The 27,355-nt window shown below is 37.7% G+C and overlaps 1 protein-coding gene across 4 annotated transcripts in view; it reads left to right on the top strand.

Annotated features, from left to right (window-relative positions):
- The window catches only part of LOC106084619 (uncharacterized), a 179,906-nt gene that overhangs the window by 109,987 nt on the left and 42,564 nt on the right, over positions 1-27,355 (top strand). For 2 of the 4 annotated variants that reach the window (XM_059363974.1, XM_059363972.1), the window contains exon 2: positions 6,119-7,165. In XM_059363974.1, the coding sequence (XP_059219957.1) occupies positions 6,248-7,165 (918 nt within the window). In that variant the 5' untranslated portion in view covers positions 6,119-6,247. Of the gene's footprint in view, positions 1-5,595; positions 5,615-6,118; positions 7,166-27,355 lie in introns of those variants that run through there. The other 2 variants (XM_013248442.2, XM_059363973.1) reach the window with 2 other exon arrangements.

The raw sequence follows: 27,355 nt of genomic DNA, 5'->3' as shown, positions 1-27,355 counted from the left end.
AAACTGCGACACGAGCTGTAACTCTTATTACAATGTTACGTATTTAATAATATAGTTCTTCTTCGTTTTGATTTGAATACATTTTCGAGACATTAGTACTCTTGATTACCATATTTTTAAAAATTCATTGCTATCGGGGAATTTTTTTTTTTTTGACTTTTGGCATCCTAAATGTGGAGAAAGTCACATTTTGTGCCGGGAGGAGTCTTTGGTCATGGAGGCAGGAAGACATGGTATCAAAATATTCATATCTATACGGAATCCCCATAAAATCGTATGAGAATGTAAAACCAGTATTTTGATTGAAGTAGATAGCTGTAGAGTTGCTGTCCCGCTTAAAGTCCGTGAAGGGTCATGAAGCCAGAAAATTTTTAAAAGACGCCAGTTTAAAAACACCTTCAAGGCCAAATTAATAATCTACTGTCAAAGGCATATGCGAAAAAATTTAGCATTGAAGAAATAAATAAACCGTCGGACCGGTTGTGATATTTGCCAGTGCTTATTATTAGCAATCCCAACAAACCAGGTAAAGTGAGGATGGTTTGGGACGCAGCCGCCAAAGCTAATGGTGTATATTTAAATGATTTTATAAACAGTGAACCGGACCACTAAGAGGCATTGGTTGATATGCTGCTGAGTTTTCGCGTGGGTAAGGTTGCTGTCTGGGTGAGATCGCTGATATTTTCCACCAGGAAAATTGTTGTTGTAACCACATTTTCATACGGAGGTGACGATCCTCGTCATGCTCCTGTAGGTGAGCAAGCTCGATCGCCACGGGAACAGGTTGGCCATTGGTTATTTAAAGCCAAAAGCAATTAGCTGCGTTAAAAATACCCCGATGCTATTCCCAATAATTAAATGAAGCTGCCGAAGACGAACTACATACGTTCGTCGACGCTGGTAAAGACGCTTACGCAGCAGTATGCTATCTTCGTGTGATTACAAGGGAAAATGAGACGTCAACTTCATAACCAGCAAACCTAAAATTTCTCCATTGAAGCCAGTGTCCATCCCAAGGATGGAGTTACAAACTGCCAGCAAGGTGCTGAAATTGCAACGCATAAAATTCACGGGCAAATATTTCTGGACCGGCTCAAATACGGCATCGCAATGGCTAAAATTGGACCCAAAACGATTTCAACAATTCGTCAGGCATCGGGTAGGTGAGATCTTAGATAGCACTGACATTACACTATGGAGATGGGTGCCATAAAAATTAAATGCCGCGGATCTTGCCACCAAGTATATAACTAAATGGGATGTGGCGATGTGGTTCATTGGACCAGAAATTCTACGCGAATGTAATTCAACTTGGCCCATTTTCACCGACTTTGGACATTGCAACGATGATGAAATGAAACAACATGTATTCCATATAAACAAGGCCAAAAAACAGGGAACTATTCAACTTTTAACTAAAAAGAAAATTTTAAGTTAAGAATTCCGTGCTACTTACAAAATCCTTAATTGTTTTCAATACCACTCCCCAAGTTGGTTCATGTCTGGTATTGTGTCTCTATCTAATTGCTGGTATCTGTTAGACGCGAAAGCCGGGCAATAACAAAGGAAATGCTCCGAAAGGCTTCGGGTTAACCAAATTTATTGACGGCATTCGTCTTACCTTCACCGCCAAATCGTCTGCCCTTTCATTTCCCTTACTTCGTTATGGTCCGGCATTCAAACGATGCGGATTTTGCCATCCTCAGAGAAGGCGTTAATCTCCTTCGTACACTGCAAGACTGTTCGTGACCTTACTGTCTTGGTTGTTATTGCCCTTATGGCAATTTTACTGTACGTAAAGATGTTCACACTCGACGTCCTCGCGTTAGCACCACACCACTTCACGCATTCCGTGATCGCCCGGAATATTTTGGTCAGACAGTCTAAAACAGATGTCAGCCCCTGGGTTCTCAATGTAAACCCCCAGGCCTACTCTGTCCTCTAGCTTTGATCCATCCGTGTAACATGATCTTCCAGATGGCAATACTAGGGTTCCGTCAATCCAAGACTGTGCCGATGGCAGCAGTGCGGCGCACTCGACTTCAAGGTTCATCTCAGGTATCCGATCGGAAACCTCTCCACTTCCTTCCAGGTTTCCTATCGTCACCTCGATTATACCGTGATGATAGAGCTGCTCCCATCCCCAATCCATTCTCCCATCGCCTTAAGTCTCATAGCCGCAGTGGCTGCCTCACACTTAATCTGTATGTCAATGGGCCGGATATCTAGAATAGTCTCCAGTGCCCTAGTGGGCGAGGTCCTCATCGCTCCGCCTATGCCAAGACAACATGTTCTCTGAACCTGTTGTATGGTCCTTATGTTGCACTTTTTCTCCATAGCAGTTCACCAAACTACTGAGGCGTAGGTTAGTATTGGTCTAATCACGCCCCTGTAGATCCAGTGGACTATCCTAGGATTCAGGCCCCATTTCGAGCCTATGGCCCGTCTACATAGTGCCCAACATCTGTGAGCCTTCTCAGTACTCTCCTGAATGTGACACTTTCAATTCAGTTTTCTGTCCAAGATCACGCCTAAGTATTTGACCGTGTCAGACATCGAAATCGTCTTATTGAGGAAACGTGGTGCGTTAAATTGGCCCACCTTCGTCTTCCTCGTGAACAGGCATATATCAGTCTTCTTTCAACCTTTTCAACCTAACCTAACCTAAGTAAACTCGTCCAGCGGGCTCATTTACGAGGAGGGAATGTTACCGCCGTTTATCTTCACTACATTCTTACTACAATCAGTTTCTCTCTTATTTTATTTTTACATAAAAAGCAGGATTTTAATTTGAGCAATTGAAGAATTTGTAAAACATACCAATCACATGTATCATGTAAAATAGAATTTCAATGTAAAAAATAATCAATAGGTAATTAATAACTTTTTGTAAAATGTTTTTATTATCCAATACAATGTTTGATTGGCAAAATTTAAATCAACATTTTTTCTGTATACAACACACCGCTAAAACAACAGAAATAACTTTTTTAAACAAATTTTATTAATCAATAACATGTTTTATTGGCCAAATTTAAGTCGATATTTGTTATGTTCACTGTTTTATGAAAATTGTGTTCAGCTATTGAACCTGGGCTGGGGAATAAGCACATGCCGCACTAGAGCTGCCGTGTTAATCGTGGAATACAGACCGAAATACTCTAAAAAGTGGTGTAAATTGGACCTTTCAAATGGAGAATTTGAACCAGAGTCGTGGGCAACATTTACGTGAAGTTATTTTTAAAAAGTTAATGGGGAAAAAATTTTGAACATATGATGCAAATTTGAGTGTTTTATTGGCTTCAAACAAATGCAGTCGAACTTCCCTATAACGATTTTTTCTCTATAACGAATAAAAATTGAAAACACAACTTTTTTCAGACTTTGCACCTATTTTAACCTCTCTATAACGAATAATTCTCTATTGCGAATTGTTTTTAAGGCGAATTTAACGAATTATTTTCAAACTCTTTTTATCGAAGTTTACACAAAAAAAAAGTGAAACAGAACGAAACTCCTTCCATGTTGCTCATTAATGCACTTGCAGACAGCCACAAAATAAAAATTGCTATAAAATACGTTACATTTGCACTGACTTCTACGCTTGGTTTCTCGTATGTACAAGAGCCTTTGTGTTTGCTGTGCGTGTTCGAAAACAAACAAAACCGTAATGCGTAAAATAGTATAAGTTTGAAATAATGTTTATAATGGCCTGACGACTGATTGGAAAATTACGAACAAAAAAGGAAAAATATCAGTTTAAAATAAATTGGTTAGTGTTTGGAAGACAGACAAAAAATGGCAAAACACAAAGGTTTATCTATTAAAGAAAAGTACCATATTATAATCAAAGTTGATGAAGGCTCTAAAAAAAGAAATTTTGGCTCGAGCACTCTCAAGTATTTAAAAACAAAACAAACGCGCCATCCGCAATTTACTCTTTCCAGTAAATTTCAGAACATTGAGATGAATGAGTATTCAGATGCTTTACAGTAGGATTGAATCGAAAACAGAAGTAAAAAATCAGTCGTTTGAAAACGAATAGAGTGCTAACGGGATTATGTGCAAAATTTCAAGGCCGTAATTTGTCCGGATGACTAATATTGGTCACCTTGGCATTTCATAATCTTAATTTGTGGTCCGATTTCCAAGGTGCTCAAAAATCCTTACAAAAAAGTGCGCTTGAGGTCTATAATATCTCTTTTGGTCTCGGGGATTTTCGGCTCTCATTTTTTTTGAGACAGGCTTCTCTTTTTATTTATTTACTAATAACAATATATTAACAAATTTTCTCGATTCTCAAATAGATCTACTATATCTTTCAGTTGATTAAATTTATAATGTAAGTACCGAAAAGGATCATTATTGGCATAGTTTGTTCTGTAATAAGAAATTTTGAAAAGATCAAAATATATGGTAGGTCTGACGGGAACGTTAACGAAAATTCAACTCAAAAGAAAGCAAGAATCTATTTGACCATGAATTAATTTAGTCAAAAACGTAATGCTTAGCATGGTTCTACGACTTTTTAATATAGGAGGCTTTATAAGATTTAATCGATACTCATACGAAGGTAATAAACTTCTGTACCATCCATTTCGACGGAGACAAAATCAGAATGAATATTGTAGTGCGGATCCCATACCACTGAACTGTACTCAAGATTACTTCTGACTAGCGAAGTATAAAAGTTTTTCGTCACAGAGACGAAAAACTTATATATTTCGGTGCCAAGAGCACCACGTGCTTTGTTTACAACCATTGAGATGTGTTGACGGAAGTTTAAGCATTGGTCTAGAAGCAATCCAAAGTCTTTAAAGCTATAGACTACTTCAAGTTGTTTGGAACCCAAAAAGTAGCTAGTTTTAAGAGAGGTTATTCTTGAAAATGATATGTGTTTGCATTTGGAAATATTAAGTTCCATAAAGTTCTGGTTGCACCATTCGTAAAGAGTATCAAGGTCATACTGCAGATAACACTGTTCATCTGAGTCTCTCATCGATCTAAAGATCTTTCCATTATCTGAATACATCAAAATATTCGACTGCTTTTAAGTAAAAGGGAGATCGTTTATGAACAAACAAAAGAGCACAGGGCCAAGATGACTCCCCTGTGGAACACCCGAAGAGACAACAATTGATTTGGAAACTGCAGTACCAAATTTAATTCTTTGAGTACGTCCGGCCAGATATGATCTGATCCACTTTAGTAAAAAGGGACTGAAACCAATAAGGTTTATTTTTCTTAATACAAGGTTTTGGTAGTCTTCTTTTTCTAACTTTGCAAATACTTTATTTGCTCTTTTGTTGACTGATTTGTTATGTTGTCTTTTAATGCACTTTTCAATACATTAAACGCAAAAAATGTGTCACCAGATCGATTCAAAATCGTTTTTTTATTGTTATTCGTAGTAATCATAACTGAAACTATAAAAAATTGTGTTTTTAATGCGAGCTTTGAAAAACACGTCCACTCTCTATGACAGCTTGTTATTTTTTTCTATGACAGCTAGTTATTTTTCTTCCTAAAAATTGTTTGCACCAAACAATATTTGTAGCCTCCTCACCAGCCAAATGACCATAAAATGAAGATTTTGAAATCATCTTTGTCCGAAGTTTGTATTTCGGAATTTTAGTAAAAAATTCGGATAGTTTTTTTTTTTGTATTTTAAGCACGGCTTTATCTGTAAAATTCAAAATTTTCGTTTTCAGAAAATCGAAAATCGGTCCACAAATGAAGATTTGATATAGGGAGGTGTCCGCACCACCAAGTGCGTTCAAATTTTGCGCATAATCTTGTTAACACTTCAGCTATAACAAGTAAAAATTTCAAAGTGCTATCTTTATCCGTTCTCAAATGGCAGATTTTTTACCATTTTTTCGTTTCTATCCCACTGCGTGTTTGTTCACTTTTTGCACTTAGTTAAAATAAACCAAATTTTTGTCAGTTTCTCTATAATTTAGTATTTCGTCCGTCCCTAACTTCTCCATTATGAAGAAGTTCGCCTGTACGCTTAAAGGATTACTATATATGTATATACGATTTTATGAAAATACATTGTTGTAAAATGATTTTTTAATTATTTCTTTAAATATTAATTAAATCACTTTCTTTTCAGCAGAAACATAAAATGTGTCATTATGAATAAGAGGGAACCGCTGATGGGAATTATCGTGAGGAGGTTAAAGTAAAAATTTCCTTGTCAAACATTATTACCAAGTAGGACGGTACAGATCATTTCAACAAAATGGGCGAAAACGTTCAATGTCCAGTATGTACACTTTACCTGCATGCGGGTATGAATCTGTCCGATCATTTAGAAACGCATCCAAAGGAACAAGTGATTAGAGCATTAGTAGAAATGACTATTTCTGGTGTTGGCGGAAGTACTTCTGTATTATCATCTGTATTAAAAGGCGTCAGTGGCGAAAGAGCTGAAACAAAGAAGCAGTCTAGTGAAGATGAAGGAAAGTCACTGCTAGAAGAAAATATCAGTGATTCCAATGTTATTGGTAGCAGTGGCAGCTGCAACGCAAATGTAAGCAATTCTACTAATCACTCTTCATTTTCCAACCAAAGTACCACAATCAGCCAAAACGCGAAAAACGTAATAAATTTTCCAAACTCACAATCCACCGATAGTGACGCAACGGAAGTTAATTTGCCAGTGAAAGCAATATTGAAATCAAAGGAAACACCCACTCCTAGTAAAGAGCAGCCTTGTAAAGAGATCACGAATGATATATTTACAAACGCTCATCGAACTTATTCAAATGCCACGAACGAATTGCCAAATGCAGAAACTAATTTTACAATTTTTGGAAATCAACGATACCTTCCACAACAACGGCAAGTCGGAAATCAAGCGAATCAACAAATGCCTCCACCACCCGTGCCCCAAACTCAGCATCCAGACATTTCGCGTACTATTCCACCACCACCTCTGCCTCAAACCATTCAGCCAATTCATAATGGGTACCATTCCTTACAGTGCGAAATGCCACATCACCCCCCACCGCAGCATGGTTCCCATATGGGGAATTTGTCAAGTCAAGAACGGCAGGGACATATTTTTGCGGGCCAACAGCTGACAACACCGCCTCTTCATCAAGCGGATCTAAAAGTTATATATTCTTCAGAATTGCCTCCCCCACCACCTCTGCAGGTGAGTCACACGTATATATTTACACACACGTCTAGACACACATACACGCTGGAACACACATTATTGTACCAAAGTATTTACAATTAGGATACAGTTACACCGTGACCGTGTATATTCCGACACACTAGCTCCAAAATCAATTAACCCATAACAATTTTTGTCAAGAATGTTTATGTTGGCGAATGGTCTCTCGTCAGTCCCAGTGCTCAAAATAGTCAAAAAGCTCACCACATTTATAGCAGAAAATGATTCGTTCGGTCTCCGGGCAGTAAATGTAGGAATGACCTAAACACAGACAGTTCCAACATTTGATCTTCGAATAATCTGGTCTCGCCGTGAAAATTCAATTGCTTCCAGCTGAGGATCAATTTCATATTCCTCCTCTTTGTCATCTCCCTCTTCAATGTCCAATTCGCTCACAGCCTACTCCCAGCAAGTAATTTCTCTGCATTTCTAGTATGGTTCCTCAAGCTGTGCAGGCCCTGAGGATTTGTATTATAAAGGATAAATCTCAAAGTAGGATTAACCATCCTTTTCAAAATCTCGATAAGTTGGATTTCATTTATAGGATTCCTCATTCGCGAATTCAGTGAAACAGTGGACGAATGGAAGTCATCATACGATTTCCTTTGTTGTTGTTTCCGCATGTGAATTCTCAGCAAATTTTCATGGTCTGTCTCTAAACTTCGGAATTCCTGACCAAGGGATAACTTCAAAATTGGATACATCGCTTTCTCAACACGCTTTATGAACTCCCAATACCATTTCTCTGAAGGAATATCAGGAAATTCGCAATTAGTTGCTAAACCGGGCAGCCCGTCCGTCCGTATAGCGTGTCAATTTTAAAAAGGAAATCTGTGGCGTCACCCGTGCCATCGTATCTAACCATCCACTTTTCTAGAGACGTAAGTACCGAATCCAGCGATGGTAGGCGTCCATCCATCCTCATATCCGTATTAGGCACCGCTCAAGTGGGTTCATTACTCAGTGCCCCTGCTCGGACAAGCTAATATTGGAAATCGTGCCCTCAAGGCATTCAGTTCCGTCCTAAAAATAACTATGTCTGTACAGCACATAATAGTCTGTTTCATAACGGTTATCAAATGATTATTTGGATCGCCAACACTAGCAGCAGATTGGTCATCTGTACCTGGATTAGCGCCCTCGGACGCTATGACTATCGAATTCCGTAGACGCATGATCTATACTACGTCTGCTCTCACTATTTGGAAAAATGGTACCCGTTGTACCTAAATTCCTTTCCAATGTGCTAACCCCAGATATAAACAAACTATCAGATGGAAAATAAGTCCTATCAAATGGATTTAAAGAACAATCTTGAAAATCAAGGTTCTCACTAGCTTCGGAAAACGGAGTCTTTAGTCTGGGTAAATCTTCCAAAAATTTATTTGGAGTAGTGCCAATCCTACTGCCTCTTCCTCTAGAAGTTTTCAATTTGTTCGAGGAACTGCGAGTGTTCATATTACTAAATAAATAATAAGTTTTAAAAATACTGAGCGTATTTTAAAGATTTATGTGTTAAAGATTGGGTTTTGTTAAAATTATCATTTTAAATGTTAGAAAATCCAGTTGATTTTACGGCATGTAAAAATATCCTAAGACAGTGATAGAGGCCTGAACATGTCTAGTTAATACATTTCAAAAATACTAACCGCTTTTATCCAGGAGTCAGCAATTTCCAACTAACACTTCTTAACAAAAATAAGTTAAAGTATATTGTTACAAAAATAAAAAAAAAATTACCGATTGGGTTCCAACTGTTGTTATATTACTCACTGTAATTTCTAGTAAAACCTACTGCAATACCAAAACATCAATAAGTATACTTAATGTTGGCAGACTAATAAATTTTGGACAAACCTGTCCAAAGGATAGCTCTGAGGTTTCTAGTGCAGAAATGTGTGTGGATTTCCCGAGGCATATGGCAGAGGGTGTGGAGTTGCTCCGGGAAACAAATTGTTGCCTTTGCTCGAATCAAATGTTTGCCTTGCCTTGGCAGACTAATAAATTTTGGACAAACCTGTCCAAAGGATAGCTCTGAGGTGTCTAGTGCAGAAATGTGTGTGGATTTCCCGAGGCACATATTTGTCTCTAAGTCCTAAAACGAATCGTGTGAACATGATGTTAAAAATAGGAACCAATTTGTGAAGAGAGGCTCAATAGAATGAAATACACTTGAAATGCGCTCTTCCAAAAACAATCATATAAGGCTACTATCAGTTCATGCGTATTTCTGTAATAATGAAGAATCTTAAAAGTCTGCGATGTGTATATAAAACAGTTATGAAATCTCCGTCCAAATCTCTTATTTCACTTAAAATTCAGCTTTGCCTTCAGCCCAAGTTTATAACGAGTTAAACTTTGTCCAACACTAACTATACTTTACACAAAACTTCTAGTCTGATCTAGTAATCAGGACGTACTATGTTTATTTTGCAAGAAAAAAAGGAACAGAGCATGATAATAAAATGTGGCGTGTTTCCTTGAACCAGATTCCATCGTGCGTAATCATAGTATTTATACATAAATTACCTTCAATCAACAAATTAAACAATCAATACCTTCAATAATTTTTAGATACGCCAATGGTAATCTAAAGCACTAATAATTTTTCAGATTACCCCAATAATATACCGCTGAGATAAAAAAATTAGAAGTTCATCTTAAATGGTATAATTTATTATATATAAGATATAATCAATACGTATAATTGGTGTCGAATATATATTACAAGTTATTGTAAAAAGAATTTATTTTTCTAATCAAGTTATAGGTTAAATAAATAATAATGATTTTCCTATTGAGTTTTATAATAAAAAGTAATATACTTTTTATTGAATTCAATACGAAAATCAGTAATATGAATTTAACCAATTTATTGTGGAAAGAAAAGTAAATTTAACAAGTAAAAGCGTGCTAAGTTCGGCCGGGCCGAATCTTATATACCCTCCACCATGGATCGCATTTGTCGAGTTCTTTTCCCGGCATCTCTTCTTAGGCAAAACAGGATATAAGAAAAGATTTGCACTGCTATTAGAGCGATATCAAGATATGGTCCGGTTTGGACCACAATTAAATTATATGTTGGAGACCTGTGTAAAATGTCAGCCAATTCGAATAAGAATTGCGCCCTTTGTGGGCTCAAGAAGTAAAATAGAGAGATCGATTTATATGGGAGCTGTATCGGGCTATAGACCAATTCAGACCATAATAAACACATATGTTAATGGTCATGAGAGAATCCGTCGTACAAAATTTCAGGCAAATCGGATAATAATTGCGACCTCTAGAGGCTCAAGAAGTCAAGATCCCAGATCGGTTTATATGGCAGCTTTATCAGGTTATGAACCGACTTGTACTTTATTTGACATAGTTGTTGAAAGTAACAATAAAAAACGTCTTGCGAAATTGCAGCGAAATCGGATAGAAATTAAGCCCTCTAGAAGCTCAAGAAGTCAAATCCCCAGATCTGTTTATATGACAGCTATATCAGGTTATGAACCGATTTGAAACATATTTGGCACAGTTGTTGGATATCATAACAAAATACTACGTGCCAAAATTCATTCAAATTGGATAAGAATTGCGCCCTCTAGAGGCTCAAGAAGTCAAGACCCAAGATCGGTTTATATGACAGCTATATAAGGTTATGGACCGATTTGAACCATACTTTGCACAGTTGTTGGATATCGTAACAAAACACGTCGTGCAAAATTTCATTCCAATCGGATAAGAATTGCGCACTCTTGAGGCTCAAGAAGTCAAGACCCCAGATCGGTTTATATGGCAGCTATATCAGGTTATGAACCGATTTGAACCATACTTAGCACAGTTGTTGAATATAATAACAAAACACGTCGTGCAAAATTTCATTCCAATCGGATAAGAATTGCGCACTCTAGAGGCTCATGAAGTCAAGACCCGAGATCGGTTTATATGGCAGCTATATCAGGTTATGAACCGATTTGAACCATTCTTGGCACAGTTGTTGGATATCATAACAAAACACGTCGTGCAAAATTTCATCCCAATCGGATAAGAATTGCGCACTCTAGAGGCTCAAGAAGTCAAGACCCAAGATCGGTTTATATGGCAGCTATATCAAAACATGGACCGATATGGCCCATTTACAATACCAACAGACCTTCACTAATAAAAAGTATTTGTACAAAATTTCAAGCGGCTAGCTTTACTCCTTCGGAAGTTAGCGTGCTTTCGACAGACAGACGGACGGACATGGCTAGATCGACATAAAATTTCACGACGATCAAGAATATATATACTTTATGGGGTCTCAGACGAATATTTCGAGTAGTTACAATCAGAATGACGAAATTAGTATACCCCCCATCTTATGGTGGAGGATATAAAAAAACGATTGGGCTTAAGATCGAAACACCGAAAATAATTTGGCTGTGTAAAGCCGATGCCCATTTCATGGGGTGAAAGAAAAAAAATTTTGTATTTCCTAACCTGCCTAAACTCAGAGCTCTAACTTAGAAAGGGTTGGTAAATTTATATATGGCATTAGTAATATAATGAATGGGAAAATTATATGTGAAAAAATACAAATATGTTCGAAGTTAAGTTACATATGTGTATAAAAAAAAGGAAAGACAATATTCAGTTAAAGGAAATATTTATACACATATGTATTAAGAGATATAAGTTTTTTTCGTAAAAAATCCTAAATAAATCTGGCCAACTGTTAAATATTCTGCACACACCGCTTGAAATTAGATGTTAAATTGAGGCTCAATTTCTTAAAAAAAAACGTTTTAGACAGACAGCATCGAACAATACTCTCTTCTGTTCCTAAACAGGAAGATGGTAAAAGATTGCATTTATTCTGCAGATTTATTGAACAGCATATGGCAGAGGGTGTGGAGTTGCTCCGGGAAACAAATTGTTGCCTTTGCTCGAATCAAATGTTTGCCTTTGCTCGAACCAAATGTTTGCCTTTTGCAAAATATGTAGTTGATTTGGTGAGGCCTCATTTGAAACTTCCGATTTATACCCAAAAGCTGTGTATTTATAATTTTGCAGATATCTTGGGTATAAAAACAATTTTTGATGATTTCTTATTCTCTGTATATAGACCTGATCTTCTGATCTCATAAAATCGGATTTTAGTTGGGTTTTAATTTGCAAAGCCCCGACGATGTATAGTGATAGAAAAGTTAAAACAAAACACTGAGTTTGGATGAGTGTAACAATTTTGGATTTTATTGGATGAACGCATAAACTATCTTACCAGTTGGATGGTTGGAGTTGAACAAGGAAGAGTTCGCGCTAATTGTGTCAGAAGGTGCAACTTAAAAGTGATTGTCAAATCTATGCTATACTCAATGATAACATGACGTTGAAGTTGACATTAGAAAGCGATTCGCGGTTTTAGCTTAAAATTCTTGGGACTAATTCTTTAAAGAAAATATCGTGTTACGACGTAAAAGTCGCCGCCCGCCTTGCAGTACGGCTCTAATAAAGCATAGTTATCATATCGCTGCTGCAAAATCCGAATACAAAGAAGTAGGAAAATATATATTAGAATTATATTTTATGGTTAAGATCAAAAGGAATATAATTCAAGTCAATAATTAACATTTTTAGTACTTTTAATCAATTCATGGACAAAGTTGCTCAGTTTCAAGTTTAGCTCGATATTAAACTAAAAATCAAATATTCTTTACATATATACATATATATACAAAATGTTTTCAATATATAATAAATAATGGTAGCTAGTTAGGTTTTTGCGAGTAACTAGTTTGAAGTTTTATGTTTTTTGTCTAATGGCGAGCTACTTTGAAAAAATCCCGTAAAGTGCCCAACCAAAGATCGTTGGAAGTCCATATTTGTTTAAGATCTCTTCCCGGATCACCTTTGCGTAAACATCGACTCCCAAGATGATATCAACAGAACGGGACTTGTGAATGTGAATGAAACAGGGTGTGATTCTTCTGGTGACAAACCTTGCACTTGGCTTTTTGTGAAGCATGAACCGCCTGAGGGATTGTGAGCCAGACAGTTTACACCATAACCATAGGACTTTAAAACGTTTTCCCGCTACGTTATATTCATTTCTTAAAAGCAGCTGCACTTCCTTATATCGGCGAATGAAAGCAAATTGTTGATCTCCTTTGATTGTTTTAGTACTTTTATTGTTGTGGCGCATGGTGTAGCATGGTTCGAAACAAAATAAATTTTAAATCAGGGGTTTGTTGGAGGTTTACGTAGAATGGAATGGTTTAAAAGTTTTCTGTTGGTAGAATGACAAACTTTGTTATCGGTCTAGTAAGTTTTCCTTTTTCAGTAATGAAGTCAGCGACTATTTCTCTGCCGTCACTGCTTGAATAGACTGAATAGAATGTTTTCTTCTCGGATCATTACCAACATATCAATTTTGAAGTTTTCCGTACGTTTCTGCCACTTGTGGCGTTTGTGTAACTCCTTCATATACTCATCTTTCCAGAGAGTACAGTGGTGTTGTCCCTTATGCCTTTGTCAACGATTTACAATAGATATAGGAGGTTCTCGGATGTCTGAGACAATTGAGGTTAAGATTGGTGAACCGATTAGGAAGCATCCTGGAGTAAGGGTATCAAGATCAGAAGGATTTTGGGACATTGGAGAAATTGGATGCGAATACAGACAGAATTCTATTCGGAACAACAATGTTTGCAATTCCTTAAAAGTATATTTAGAGTTACTAGTACCAGTCAAGACTATACTGGATTTAGAAATGATTTTCCTCGAAGTTAAGGATGGATATTCTGTTGGATAATACGCCTTTTGGCTTAATACTATCAATCAGTTTTGAGTTTGAGTAAATTTTAGAGTTGATACAACTTACGTCGGTGAATGGAAATTTGAGCGATATTAGGAATTTGTGCTGAAATAAAACCGATACACATAGGCCATGACACGAATAGCCCTAGGAAATGAGGAAAAACTGTCCAGAACTGTTTTCTCTAGATTTCCACGTTGTCAGTAGAGATATTTAGGATTAAGGCCAATCAAATGGCTCATATTAAAGCCAAGGTGGTCCATGTCACCATAACTCATTATCCACAATCTCTCGTGGATATATCTCCACGATCGCCATATCGGCAAGATTCGATTCAGATGCCACATGGGCCCAATTGGACGGGCAAGTAATTTTAGTAATCCTTGGGTTCGATTCGCTACAAATGTAGCCCAATATCAAAGAGGTTTCGAAAACCAGGACAACGCTGTAGTGACATCGGTTAAAGAATGTACATGTATAATCAGGAATATTCAATTGAGGAATAATATTGCCTACCATCTCTGCAAATAAAGCAGCGCGGCATAATTTCAAACGTAGAATGGATAGCGTTTTATCGGTGCCGCTTGTTTTCGACGGCATAAAAATAGTGAAAATGGAATTAAAAGTATTTACTCGAATATATAAGATTGCTGTATACGCTTTTTTGGATTCATCACAGAACCCATGGAATTTATCAGGAATATAGCGAACCCACAATCAGGAATATAGCGAACCCAACGTGGAATTTTAATGGAATTTATAATTGGATAATTAGTTAGAAAGGATTTATATTGAGCCAGAATTCGAGGAGAAGTACGTCCGTCCGTCCGTCCAGATATCTTGCATTATTATTTTTGCAACAACCACGCAAAGTGAGAGCCATCCCGCGGGATCAAAAAACTTCGAAATCTCCGAAAGCACCCTCCTTTTCGAATAGGAAGTGGACTGGGAAAATGATTTAATGGAGGATGTCTTCGCGTTTGCTGTTATAATTTAATTTAAGAAATCCGAAACACAGTATATCCTCTTTGGAAATTTCGGATAGAATTCGTCATAATTTGCAGTCCATTTCCTCATGGCGAATACGTCAGACTCCAACGTACTGACCAACTGATTCCCATTCTCTTTGGCAGCAGAAATTGTGTGGGCCCCAATTGGAGCACCATCCACTTATTTGGAGTTGCGTATAATGTCACTTGCTAAGGAGTTTTTGCCTCCACATTCTGCGCCAGCTGCCAAAGAGTTCTATTCGCCAATTATGGTGCGCAGTTCATATCGAAAGTGACAGTCTTAAGTTCATAGTCCCGGTTCGAACAACTAGAACTTCGAAAAAGGAAATACGACCCTTACCGTTGTAGACGTGTTGTCCAGTTTTATAACGGCATGATATGGCAGATAGTAGACATCACAAGATTCACATTCATTTGTCCCAGACCAATATACTCCTCAACAACACTGTCATATTCAGGAGTTCTCAGAAGACGTGCCTCGTTTCTAAGAAACTGGGCCAATGAGCCTTTACTTGAATCGCCCAGACTGGTTTCCCCGGGAAACTCTTGTCTGAATGGAAGGGACACCTCATATCTCCCATTAGGATCTACGAGATGAAAAACTGGGCATAAAAAACGTTCCCATGGAGGCTCTTCTATCTCCCAATAACGGGTCATCTGATTCTCCAACGAGACCTCACAGAAATAGGAAACAATTGTAGAATAAGAGTTTATGAGCTGGATATAAACGGGGCACATAAAGACCCAACTAGATAAAGTTTCCTGGGGCATCAGTGAACCAAAGATCGGATTTCGAATACCGGAAAGAATCATTAATGGAATCATGTCTGCCCCTAGGAGTATATCTATCTTATAGCTTCGCTAGAAATTTGGATCGGCAAAAGTTATGTTAGGAAGCCCTAAAAAGGCAGCAATATCAATTGTCGTCGAAGGAATGCTGCCTGTGAATGTGTTACCACCAAATCAGATATGGAAATATCTATGCTGCTATTTGAGCAAGACCCTAGAGTAATTGTACCTTCCTTGTGGACGGAAGTAGAAATGAAGTTATTCAAGCCGGATATTGTAGCCGAAGCCCTCTTAGATGGAAGTTCCATGGCATTGACAAGTTATTCCGATATTAGGGTACTCTACGTCTACCACAGCTCTGGCCCTATAAGTCAACCCATTGTGACTTGACCAGACCGGTACCTAGCAAAACAGTCTTAGAATTCGTAGCAAAACAAGTCTGGATCACCACATCTTTGAACGAATCGGTGGACTGTATAGATCCTTGTGGAGAAGGATGTTGTGCTTTTTGCCACACTTGTAACAAGAAAATTAGCTAGAACAGTTTGTCACAGTTTGAAACTAAGGAAAACAGTTAATACAGAGGGTGTTCTTCTTTATTTCCGTAAATCTTTGTTCTTGAGACATCTCCAAGAACTTCGTACTTCTTATAGTATGGCTTTGTTTAGGGCACAAGTGACAAATAGACTCGGTCACCTTATTCTGGGCATGTATGTTGTTAGAGAAAATTTTTGGATTGGGCTTCACACCAGCCCTTGGACTTGGTTTGTAGTTAGAGCTAGGCGCATGAACAGCTTTTCTGATCTCTGAGGCGGATTCGAGAGTCCTGTGTCTGCTTTTCAGAAAACTGTCAAGTCCAGGTTATTTTGGAATGCTAGACGTATGTTACATGTTCACTGTAGCACGCTCCATATGTTTCTCCGCCATGTCCTTATCCAAGTGCACGACGTCTCCACGTGAAAGTTCTGCTTAAGTCACCCCAAATCGACGCCAACTCCTCCTGACGGATCTTGAGTGAGAAAACGGTTGTCGGTCGGGTCAAGAACGATTATCCAAATTGGTCAGGAACAAATAGCGAAAGTAGACAGGACGAATATAGTAATTGAAACAAAATAATAAAGAAACTTTGGAAAAAAATAAAAGAAAAAACTCTAAAACCAACTAAAATAAAAATATGTTCTATCAGAAAAAAAATATCAAAAAGTTCAATATTGAAAAAAAGAGAAGAAAATAGAAATAGAATTACCGTAAAATTTTCCAAAGAAATGGAGATCTGAGAATATTTCCTTTAAGTAACCTATAAAATGTAGATTATTCAATAGAAATAAAAAATGCTGATAGCAGTGTTCTATGAAAATACGAAACCGTAAAATACTACAAGAAAACAAACAGAAATATGTATTGGGGAAGTTTCCTGAACAAATAAAAACATTTCTATGAAATAAAATGTAGACAAAATCCGAAAAATAAAAATAAAGGCAATTTTCCTTTTGAAATGACAGTTTTGGCGAACTTTTTTAAAATGTCCGAAAAAATGGTAGTAAAATATTCTATGGGCAATTCGATATGGTTTGTAAATCTGTTGAGTTTTATGATTTTACTGATAGAGCTGGCTGTGGTACCAATCACAACAGAAGTGACAAACATTCAATTAATGGTGAACAAGGCTATTGTTGTAATTGGAAATTTTGCGACGCTGACGAAAACTATTTCTATGTTATTCAAAACATAGAAACCTTCTCATTGATGATACTTGTACGTACATGTGTGTGTATCATTGGTTTTTTAATTCACTAATACAGAGAGGAAAGTCTGCAGACTAGAGATTGGGTAAATACCCAAAAATTTTTGGATATTTATAATTTTGCACATATCTTGGGTATAAAAACATTTTGCAAACAATTTTTGATGATTTCGTATTCTTTGTATATAAACCTGATCTTCTGATCTCATAAAATCGGATTTTAGTTATAACTGCTATATACAATAGACACATCTCCAGACTTAACATCTTGAGGCAAAAAATTGGCAATTTTTCATCCGATTTAGATGAAATTTGGTGCATTGAGCTCTGGTAGACACCTACCCATTTCTGTGAAGTGTGGTCCAGATCGGACTATATTTGGATATTTTTATTTACCCATCGCCCATCTCTACTGCAGACACTTTTTTTGATGAAGATACCGTTGTCTCGGCTGCGGTGGTAGTTACATTCAGATGAATTTTTGGCGCAGTACAGTATAGTTGATTTGCTCGAAACTTACGAAGTTGTTTAAAAGTATTGAAAAATAAAAGTGATTCTTTTCGATATAAAGTAATTTTATCAGGTGCTTGTGTGTCAGTGGGCACTGAAGTTTCAAATGAGACCAAATCAACTGCATATTTTGCAAAAGGCAAATATTTGGTTCGAGCAAAGGCAACAATTTGTTTCCCGGAGCAACTCTACACCCTCTGCCATATGCTGTTCAACAAATCTACAGAATAAATGCAATCTTTTACCATCTTTCTGTTGAGGAACAGAAGAGAGTATTGTTCGATGCTGTCTGTCTAAAACGTTTTTTTTTAAGAAATTGAGCCTCAATTTAACATCTAATTTCAAGCGGTGTGTGCAGAATATTTAACAGTTGGCCAGATTTATTTAGGATTTTTTACAAAAAGAACTGATATCTCTTAATACATATGTGTATAAATATTTCCTTTAACTGAATATTGTCTTTCCTTTTTTTTATACACATATGTAACTTAACTTCGAACATATTTGTATTTTTTCACATATAATTTTCCCATACATTATATTACTAATGCCATACAGCGGTCAAAAAAAGTATTCATCATTAGCAAAATTGATAATAAATTCACTTATTTTGGGTAATTGAAGAAAATTTAAAGTAAACAAATAATGCAGTTTTATGCAATAGTTTATTTTTCGTAATATGTTTTAAAATAAATTCAAAAAATAAATTTAATTAGCGCAAAAAATGCAATTTTATATAATAACACCAAAAACAGAACAAAAAAAGTATTCATCATTGATGTGCTATCATCAAAGTCAAATTCAAATATTATTTGGGAATCCCCCTTTTCTGTTTTATTTAGTAAAGGAGGCTTTGCCCTTGACAGCAAATATTTAATTTCATTGAAAATATAGTTTTTGTCAAAATGGGTCGTAAGCAAAACGAGGTTTCTGATGAGGTAAAAGTGTTGATAATAAAACACCACAGGAATGGTTTAACTCAAAAAACTATCAGTGAAATATTAAATAGACCACGATCTACTATACAATCCATCATCAGAAAGTGGACAGAAACGAAAACTGTTGACAATAAACCAAGATCTGGTCGACCAAAAGCACTTTCAGTTGGAGATGTACGTTGGCTAGTGCGGCAAGTTCAGAAAACTCCGAAGACAAATGCGACCATTCTTCGTAAAAACACTATGGAATATTTAGGGAAGGAAGTTACTACACAAACAATTCGAAATACACTCAAAAGGCATAGTTACAGAGAAAGAACTGCACGTAAGAAGCCCTTTATAAATAAAATAAACCGAGTGAAAAGGCTAAACTTCGCAAAAATGTATGTAAAACAGCCCGAATCATTTTGGAAAACAGTCATTTTTGCAGACGAGAGCAAGTTTAATCTTTTTGGGTGCGATGGAAAGGTCATAGTGTACAGAAAACCAAATACAGAGCTTGAAGAACGAAACACAGTTGCTACTGTAAAACATGGTGGAGGTGGTTTAATGGTTTGGGGGTGTATGGCGGCTTCAGGAGCGGGAAATCTTGAAATTATTAATGGAGTAATGGATCATAAGTATTACATTGACATTTTAAAGAGGAATTTAAAAGATAGTGCTGTAAAACTTGGGCTTGGTAATAACTTTCAATATTATCAAGATAATGACCCCAAACATTCTGCTTTAAATACCAAGATGTGGATGCTGTATAACTGCCCCAAAGTCATTAAAACTCCTCCTCAAAGTCCCGACTTGAACCCAATTGAACATCTTTGGGAACATCTCGAACGCAAATTGAGAACGCGCAATTTTTCGAGCAAGAGTCAAATGCAACAGGTGATAATGGAGGAATGGACTTATATAGACCAAAATATAACCGCTAAATTAGTCCAATCGATGTCAAACCGTTTAAAAGAAGTTATAAGACGCGGTGGTCGAATAACAAAGTATTAATTTTTTTAAATTATGTTATTTATTTTTTTGCAATGATGAATACTTTTTTTGTTTAATTTTTTGTGTTCAGCTGTAAAATGGCCCTTTTTGTTCCAATAAATACTATTTTTTTCTTTAAAAACTATGAAATTGTGTACATATATATCACACAAGCACTACTGCATCATTAGTTTAATATGTTTTTATTCCAATTGTCTTTTGTAGACTTATTAAAAAAAAAACATTGAATGATGAATACTTTTTTTGACCGCTGTATATAAATTTACCAACCCTTTCTAAGTTAGAGCTCTGAGTTTAGGCAGGTTAGGAAATACAAAATTTTTTTTCTTTCACCCCATGAAATGGGCATCGGCTTTACACAGCCAAATTATTTTCGGTGTTTCGATCTTAAGCCCAATCGTTTTTTTAAATTTACTTTTCTTTCCACAATAAATTGGTTAAATTCATATTACTGATTTTCGTATTGAATTCAATAAAAAGTATATTACTTTTTATTATAAAACTCAATAGGAAAATCATTATTATTTATTTAACCTATAACTTGATTAGAAAAATAAATTCTTTTTACAATAACTTGTAATATATATTCGACACCAATTATACGTATTGATAATATCATATATAGTAAATTATACCATTTAAGATGAACTTCTAATTTTTTTATCTCAGCGGTATTTTTTTTTTCTTGCAAGATGACAGACTTTTTTAGATTCCTTATTATTACAGAAATACGCATGAACTGATAGTAGCCTTATATGATTGTTTTTGGAAGAGCGTATTTCAAGTGTATTTCATTCTATTGAGCCTCTCTTCACAAATTGGTTCCTAGTTTTAACATCATGTCCACACGCTTCGTTTTAGGACTTAGAGACAAATATGTGCCTCGGGAAATCCACACACATTTCTGCACTAGACACCTCAGACCTATCCTAATTGATGTTTTGGTATTGCAGTAGGTTTTACTAGAAATTACAGTGAGTAATATAACAGTTGGAACCCAATCGGTATTTTTTTTTTTTATTTTTGTAACAATATACTTTAACTTATTTTTGTTAAGAAGAGTTAGTTGGAAATTGCTGACTCCTGGATAAAAGCGGTTAGTATTTTTGAAATGTATTAACTAGACATGTTCAGGCCTCTATCACTGTCTTAGGATATTTTTACATGCCGTAAAATCAACTGGATTTTCTAACATTTAAAATGATAATTTTAACAAAACCCAATCTTTAACACATAAATCTTTAAAATACGCTCAGTATTTTTAAAACTTATTATTTATTTAGTAATATGAACACTCGCAGTTCCTCGAACAAATTGAAAACTTCTAGAGGAAGAGGCAGTAGGATTGGCACTACTCCAAATAAATTTTTGGAAGATTTACCCAGACTAAAGACTCCGTTTTCCGAAGCTAGTGAGAACCTTGATTTTCAAGATTGTTCTTTAAATCCATTTGATAGGACTTATTTTCCATCTGATAGTTTGTTTATATCTGGGGTTAGCACATTGGAAAGGAATTTAGGTACAACGGGTACCATTTTTCCAAATAGTGAGAGCAGACGTAGTATAGATCATGCGTCTACGGAATTCGATAGTCATAGCGTCCGAGGGCGCTAATCCAGGTACAGATGACCAATCTGCTGCTAGTGTTGGCGATCCAAATAATCATTTGATAACCGTTATGAAACAGACTATTATGTGCTGTACAGACATAGTTATTTTTAGGACGGAACTGAATGCCTTGAGGGCACGATTTCCAATATTAGCTTGTCCGAGCAGGGGCACTGAGTAATGAACCCACTTGAGCGGTGCCTAATACGGATATGAGGATGGATCGACGCCTTCCATCGCTGGATTCGGTACTTACGTCTCTAGAAAAGTGGATGGTTAGATACGATGGCACGGATGACGCCACAGATTTCCTTTTTAAAATTGACACGCTATACAGACGGACGGGCTGCCCGGTTTAGCAACTAATTGCGAATTTCCTGATATTCCTTCAGAGAAATGGTATTGGGAGTTCATAAAGCGTGTTGAGAAAGCGATGTATCCAATTTTGAAGTTATCCCTTGGTCAGGAATTCCGAAGTTTAGAGACAGACCATGAAATTTTGCTGAGAATTCACATGCGGAAACAACAACAAAGGAAATCGTATGATGACTTCCATTCGTCCACTGTTTCATTGAATTCGCGAATGAGGAATCCTATAAATGAAATCCAACTCATCGAGATTTTGAAAAGGATGGTTAATCCTACTTTGAGATTTATCTTTTAAAATACAAATCCTCAGGGCCTGCACAGCTTGAGGAAATGCTAGAAATGCCATGCTAGAAATGCAGAGAAATTACTTGCTGGGAGGCTGTGAGCGAATTGGACATTGAAGAGGGGGATGACAAAGAGGAGGAATATGAAATTGATCCTCAGCTGGAAGCAATTGAATTTTCACGGCGAGACCAGATTATTCGAAGACCAAATGTTGAAACTGTCTGTGTTTTTCATTTTCTGCTTTAAATGTGGTTCATCATTTTCTGCTATAAATGTGAACTTTTTGACTATTTTGATACTATTTTGAGCACTGGGACTGACGAGAGACCATTCGCCAACATAAACATTCTTGACAAAAATTGTTATGGGTTAATTGATTTTGGAACTGGTGTGTCGGTTCCTGGTAGCAAAAGCATGGACATTATAGAACGAAACAACATATCGTTGAGACCTTTCACAGCTTGTATATCGGCTGCAAAGGGTGCTAGGAACTCCATTATGGGACATTGTGAATGTGATATTTAAGGGAGTGAAGAAGGACATAACACTGATCTTTGACTCAAAATTGCTCCAATTGCTCCAAACATAATACCAGCCATCGAGTCATTGGATGTTGACCAACTGGACGGGAAACCGGATGTCTATTATCATGAACTTAGCGCCGAGCAGAAGCTCCAACTTGAGACCATTGTGCAGGCTAAGGATGCAACACTGGGGAGTCTTGACCTATAAAATGTAGATGTTACCCAATGTCACCACCTCGGCAATTGAACGTTTATCAATAACATGTCGGTTTACAAAAAATGGGAGTTATTGAAGAATCCAATTCGCCCTGGGTATGAGTACTCGAAGGAGAAGACGGCCTTTGCGTTACCTGGTAGACCCCTCTATCAGTTCCGTGTAATGCCCTTTGGGCTATGTAACAGTCCACATTCAATGAGACGTCTAATGGATAAAACTATTCCGTCCCACTTGAGAGAACGAGTTTTTAATCTATTTAGACGACCTATGGGTCTGTAGCGCCTCCTTCGATGTACATTTACATTTACTGCGACAAGTGACCCAATGTCTGAGAGAGGCTGGCCTAACTATTAACCTCTCAAAGAGCAAATTTTGTCAAAGTGAAATTGGGTAATTAAGGTACCGGATTGGGAAAGGTTGCCTGAAAGTTGACCCGGAGAAGATTTCTGCAATCTAGGATTTTCTCTTGCTCAAATCTCCGCGCCAAGTTCGCCGTTGCATAGGCATGGCGAATTGGTATAGATTTTTCATAAGTAATTTTGGCGATTTTTCTAGCCGCTTGACCGATTCCTTGCTCAAGAAGGACACGATATTTTGTCTGTCCCCAGAAGCGCTTGAGAGTTTCGAGAAGTTGAAACGTGCATTATCTAGTGCACCTGTTCTGGTCCAGCCTGATTTTATTATTCAGTGTGACGCTTCACGTGTTGGAGTTGAAGGCTTCCTTTACCAGCTGTACAACAAGGAAAACAGGGAGAGGTCTTTCTTTCGTTTCTAAGAAGCTAAATCGTTCACAGAGAAATTATACGGTCACTGAGTTAGAGTGCTTGGCCGCGGTTATGTGGGTGGATAGGTTTCGACCCTACGTAGAAGATTTAACCGTTTCGAATCATCACTGTTTGAAATATTTGAAGAGTCAAAGGGATATTAACGGACGGCCCGCGAGGTGGAGCCTTAAACTGCAAGCTTTTAATTTTAAGATGGAACATCGCAAAGGTGTTTTTATTGTTATCCCAGACACGTTTTCCCGCTTTGACGTCGACTCGTTGAAGATTGATTCGGAGCTCCCTGGGATATATGACGAATTGAGGAAGGATAATTTGAATGACGCTGAGAATTTGCCCGACCTTTGCGTAGCGGGGAATCGCGCATACAGAAGGGCCAAATTCCGCCAAAGCATTGAGAATGGGTAGGTTATGGCTTTTAGCATCTTTTACTGAGAAGACTGTTCGACTAGCACACACATCCACTTGTCATGGAGGTTTTTTTAAGACCTTGTACCGCGTCAGATAGAAGTATTATTGGCCCATGATGGCAAGGGACGTTAAGTCATATGTGGATGGCTGCTATGATTGCAAAATTATTAAAGCTCCAACCAGATATTACGATCCCCTATGGGCGATGCTTTTAGGACTGTTAGACCATTTCAACTTTTTGGGGCCGTACCCATTTATTCATTGTCAATGACCATTATACATAATTTTTATTCCTCAAACCTTTAAGATCTGCAAATTCCAATTCTGTCATTGATTTCTTTCAAAACTATATCTTAAATACTTTCGGTCTAAGGATTTCAATGAATTTTTCTCTCTTTATGGCATCACTCATATAAAGACAGAACTCTACTCACCTCAGGCTAATGCCTCAGAGCGTGCAAACAGGGATATTATATCCAAGATCCGGTTTTTCTTAAAAACGAGGCCCATTATTTGAATTGGGATACACATATACCCCATATCTTGTCAGTTTTGCGAAGCGATTTCATTGAGCCAGAACTACTCTGGTTTGCCGGAGGAAGTCAATTTCTTCAGGTGCAACGGGAGGCGGAAGTTCTCTAAGGACATTTTCACCCGTTAGCTATTTACCGCATCTGCTACCGGGTCTGCATGAATGTTGTCTAGACCCGTTTGATATGCCGCTTTATCTAGAGGTTCTCTGTTGCATCGCTGAACCTCACGCTCTAAATCATGTAGATCTACCTTAAGGCTTCTGGGCGGTGGATACCTATCCACAAGATGATGAATTGGATGGTCTCTGCGATAACAGCGCAAAAAGTTTTGCTTAGACAGTATGTAGTTATGTCTTCGCAATCGTAGGATCTTTGTCTCCTGATGGAGGTGGTCCACATGAGAACTGAGGGGACAGCCCGTCGCTGTTCGGAGGGCGGCATTCTGACAGATCTGAATATTATTCCACTGCGTGTCACAGAGCTGAAGAGACCACACTGGCGCTTCATAACTTACAACACATCAGCCAATTATTCCGTACATGGTCAACAAGGTTGCTTGTCAGCACCCCAAGTGCTTCCGGCAAATTGCTGTGGCATGGGGAGAGAATGTGCAAGAGCTGTCAAATAAGACGCCAAGTACCTTGGGATACTTGATGGTCGGAATCATTTCTCCATCGACCATCGACCATCACTTTCAGCTCAGTATTCACTTCACGCGTATTTGTAGTGAATAATGTGGCTGAAGATTTGGTGGCAGATAATGAGGCAAGTTCGTTGAGGTAGACGTTCAACCAATCGCATATGTCATCAATGGGTCGGGGACCACATGCCATGATCGTACAATTATCCGTATTAAACAGTGCCATAGATATCTCCCCGCCTTGGGGAATTTCTTGCTTCACTCCACGGTTTTTCGACTTCTTATCCCTAAATTCCACAATTGACTGACGACCACAGATAATTCTCGACCCAGCGTTTCAGGCCTGGCTGGAGGGTCATGTTGGCCGTCTCAAACTCCTTCGATAGGTCCGTAGCACCACCGTCTTATCTATATCTATATCTATATCTATATCTATATCTATATCTATATCTATATCTATATCTATATCTATATCTATATCTATATCTATATCTATATCTATATCTATATCTATATCTATATCTATATCTATATCTATATCTATATCTATATCTATATCTATATCTATATCTATATCTATATCTATATCTATATCTATATCTATATCTATATCTATATCTATATCTATATCTATATCTATATCTATATCTATATCTATATCTATATCTATATCTATATCTATATCTATATCTATATCTATATCTATATCTATATCTATATCTATATCTATATCTATATCTATATCTATATCTAATTCTATATCTATATCTATATCTATACGACTCCCCAAGGCTTCAGTAGTGGGATCATTCTGCTCATTTTCAAACATCGGGAACTATAACAGTGTTCAAAGACAAGTTAAAGACATGAATAAGGTACTCTACTCCAGGTAAATCCAGATTCTTCAGCATCAGTGTAGAGATTCCGTCGGGGCCCAACGCCTTGGATGATTTGGCGCCACGGATGGCATTCATAACTTCGCCCACAGTAAATTGTGATGGCTGTCCATCGGCTCGGAGACCATGAATACGGCGAATGGCTCTCCTCCTTGCCCTGTCCCTCTCGGGATGCACAATAAATTGACGGTTAAACAGCCTGGCACATCTCTTCGGATCAGTCACGGTTACTTCGCCAAAAGTTACTGAGTTTCTGTCATCCCGTCTACCGGGGTTCGAAAGTGGCTTAACAGTAGACCACAGCTTGTCTAAACGAGTGCCTAAGTTACATTGCTCAAAGTGAGTACCCTGTTTATTTTCATACTCAGCTCGCTGATCCTGGGATTAGTAGAGTCCATAGCACGAATCCCATCACGCTCGTCTGCGAGTACCACTGCTTGCGCCGGGAAATTGGGTCGCACTTGCGGTATTCGACCGGCTGGTATAAAGCAAGCGGCTGCTGCATTAATGATGTCTCGGAATTTACTCTCAGCAACTACCACATCCGAGGGTGGTGGCAGTTTACTGAAGCAGCGATTGGTATACTCTCTGAAGCCAGCCCAGTCAACCTTCTTCTGATTGATAAACGTCCGGCGCTCAAAGGTTATGAAGTCGGGTGGTTGGTCGATGATGAAAATTATGGGAAGGTGGTCTGATCCCAAAGAGATAATGGCTTGCCAGGATACGTTACTCAGGAGATCAGGGGATGCAATGGAAATTTCCGGCGAGCTGCTGCATCCTCATTCACCGTGCGAAACGTGGAGCCTTCAATCTGCCTGGGGAGAATGGCATGAAGTGTGATGCGCTTTAAAGTACCCTAGAACCAGGCGATTATGGCCAGATAGTAGTAAGCTTGGCCATTCATTGGGACACAGCTACCAACCGGCAGTATGTACACTTTGTATAGTTCTATCTCGACAGTACCGGACCTGACTGCGCCAGGCGCAAGCGACATAGGTCTATATTGCACGGAATGGTGCATCACGAAGGCTCCACCTCCATTCCTTGAGCGATCCTTACGTAGCACATTATATGCGTGGCAACTGTGCAAACTGCAGGTGTTGGTCAGCTTTGTCTCCTGGATCGCTGCA

The sequence above is a fragment of the Stomoxys calcitrans genome, chromosome 2 (genome assembly GCF_963082655.1).
Source record: "Stomoxys calcitrans chromosome 2, idStoCalc2.1, whole genome shotgun sequence".
NCBI classification, from domain to species: domain Eukaryota; kingdom Metazoa; phylum Arthropoda; class Insecta; order Diptera; family Muscidae; genus Stomoxys; species Stomoxys calcitrans.
Note: the sequence above shows the minus strand (reverse complement) of the source record. Positions and strands in the feature narration are given on the sequence as shown.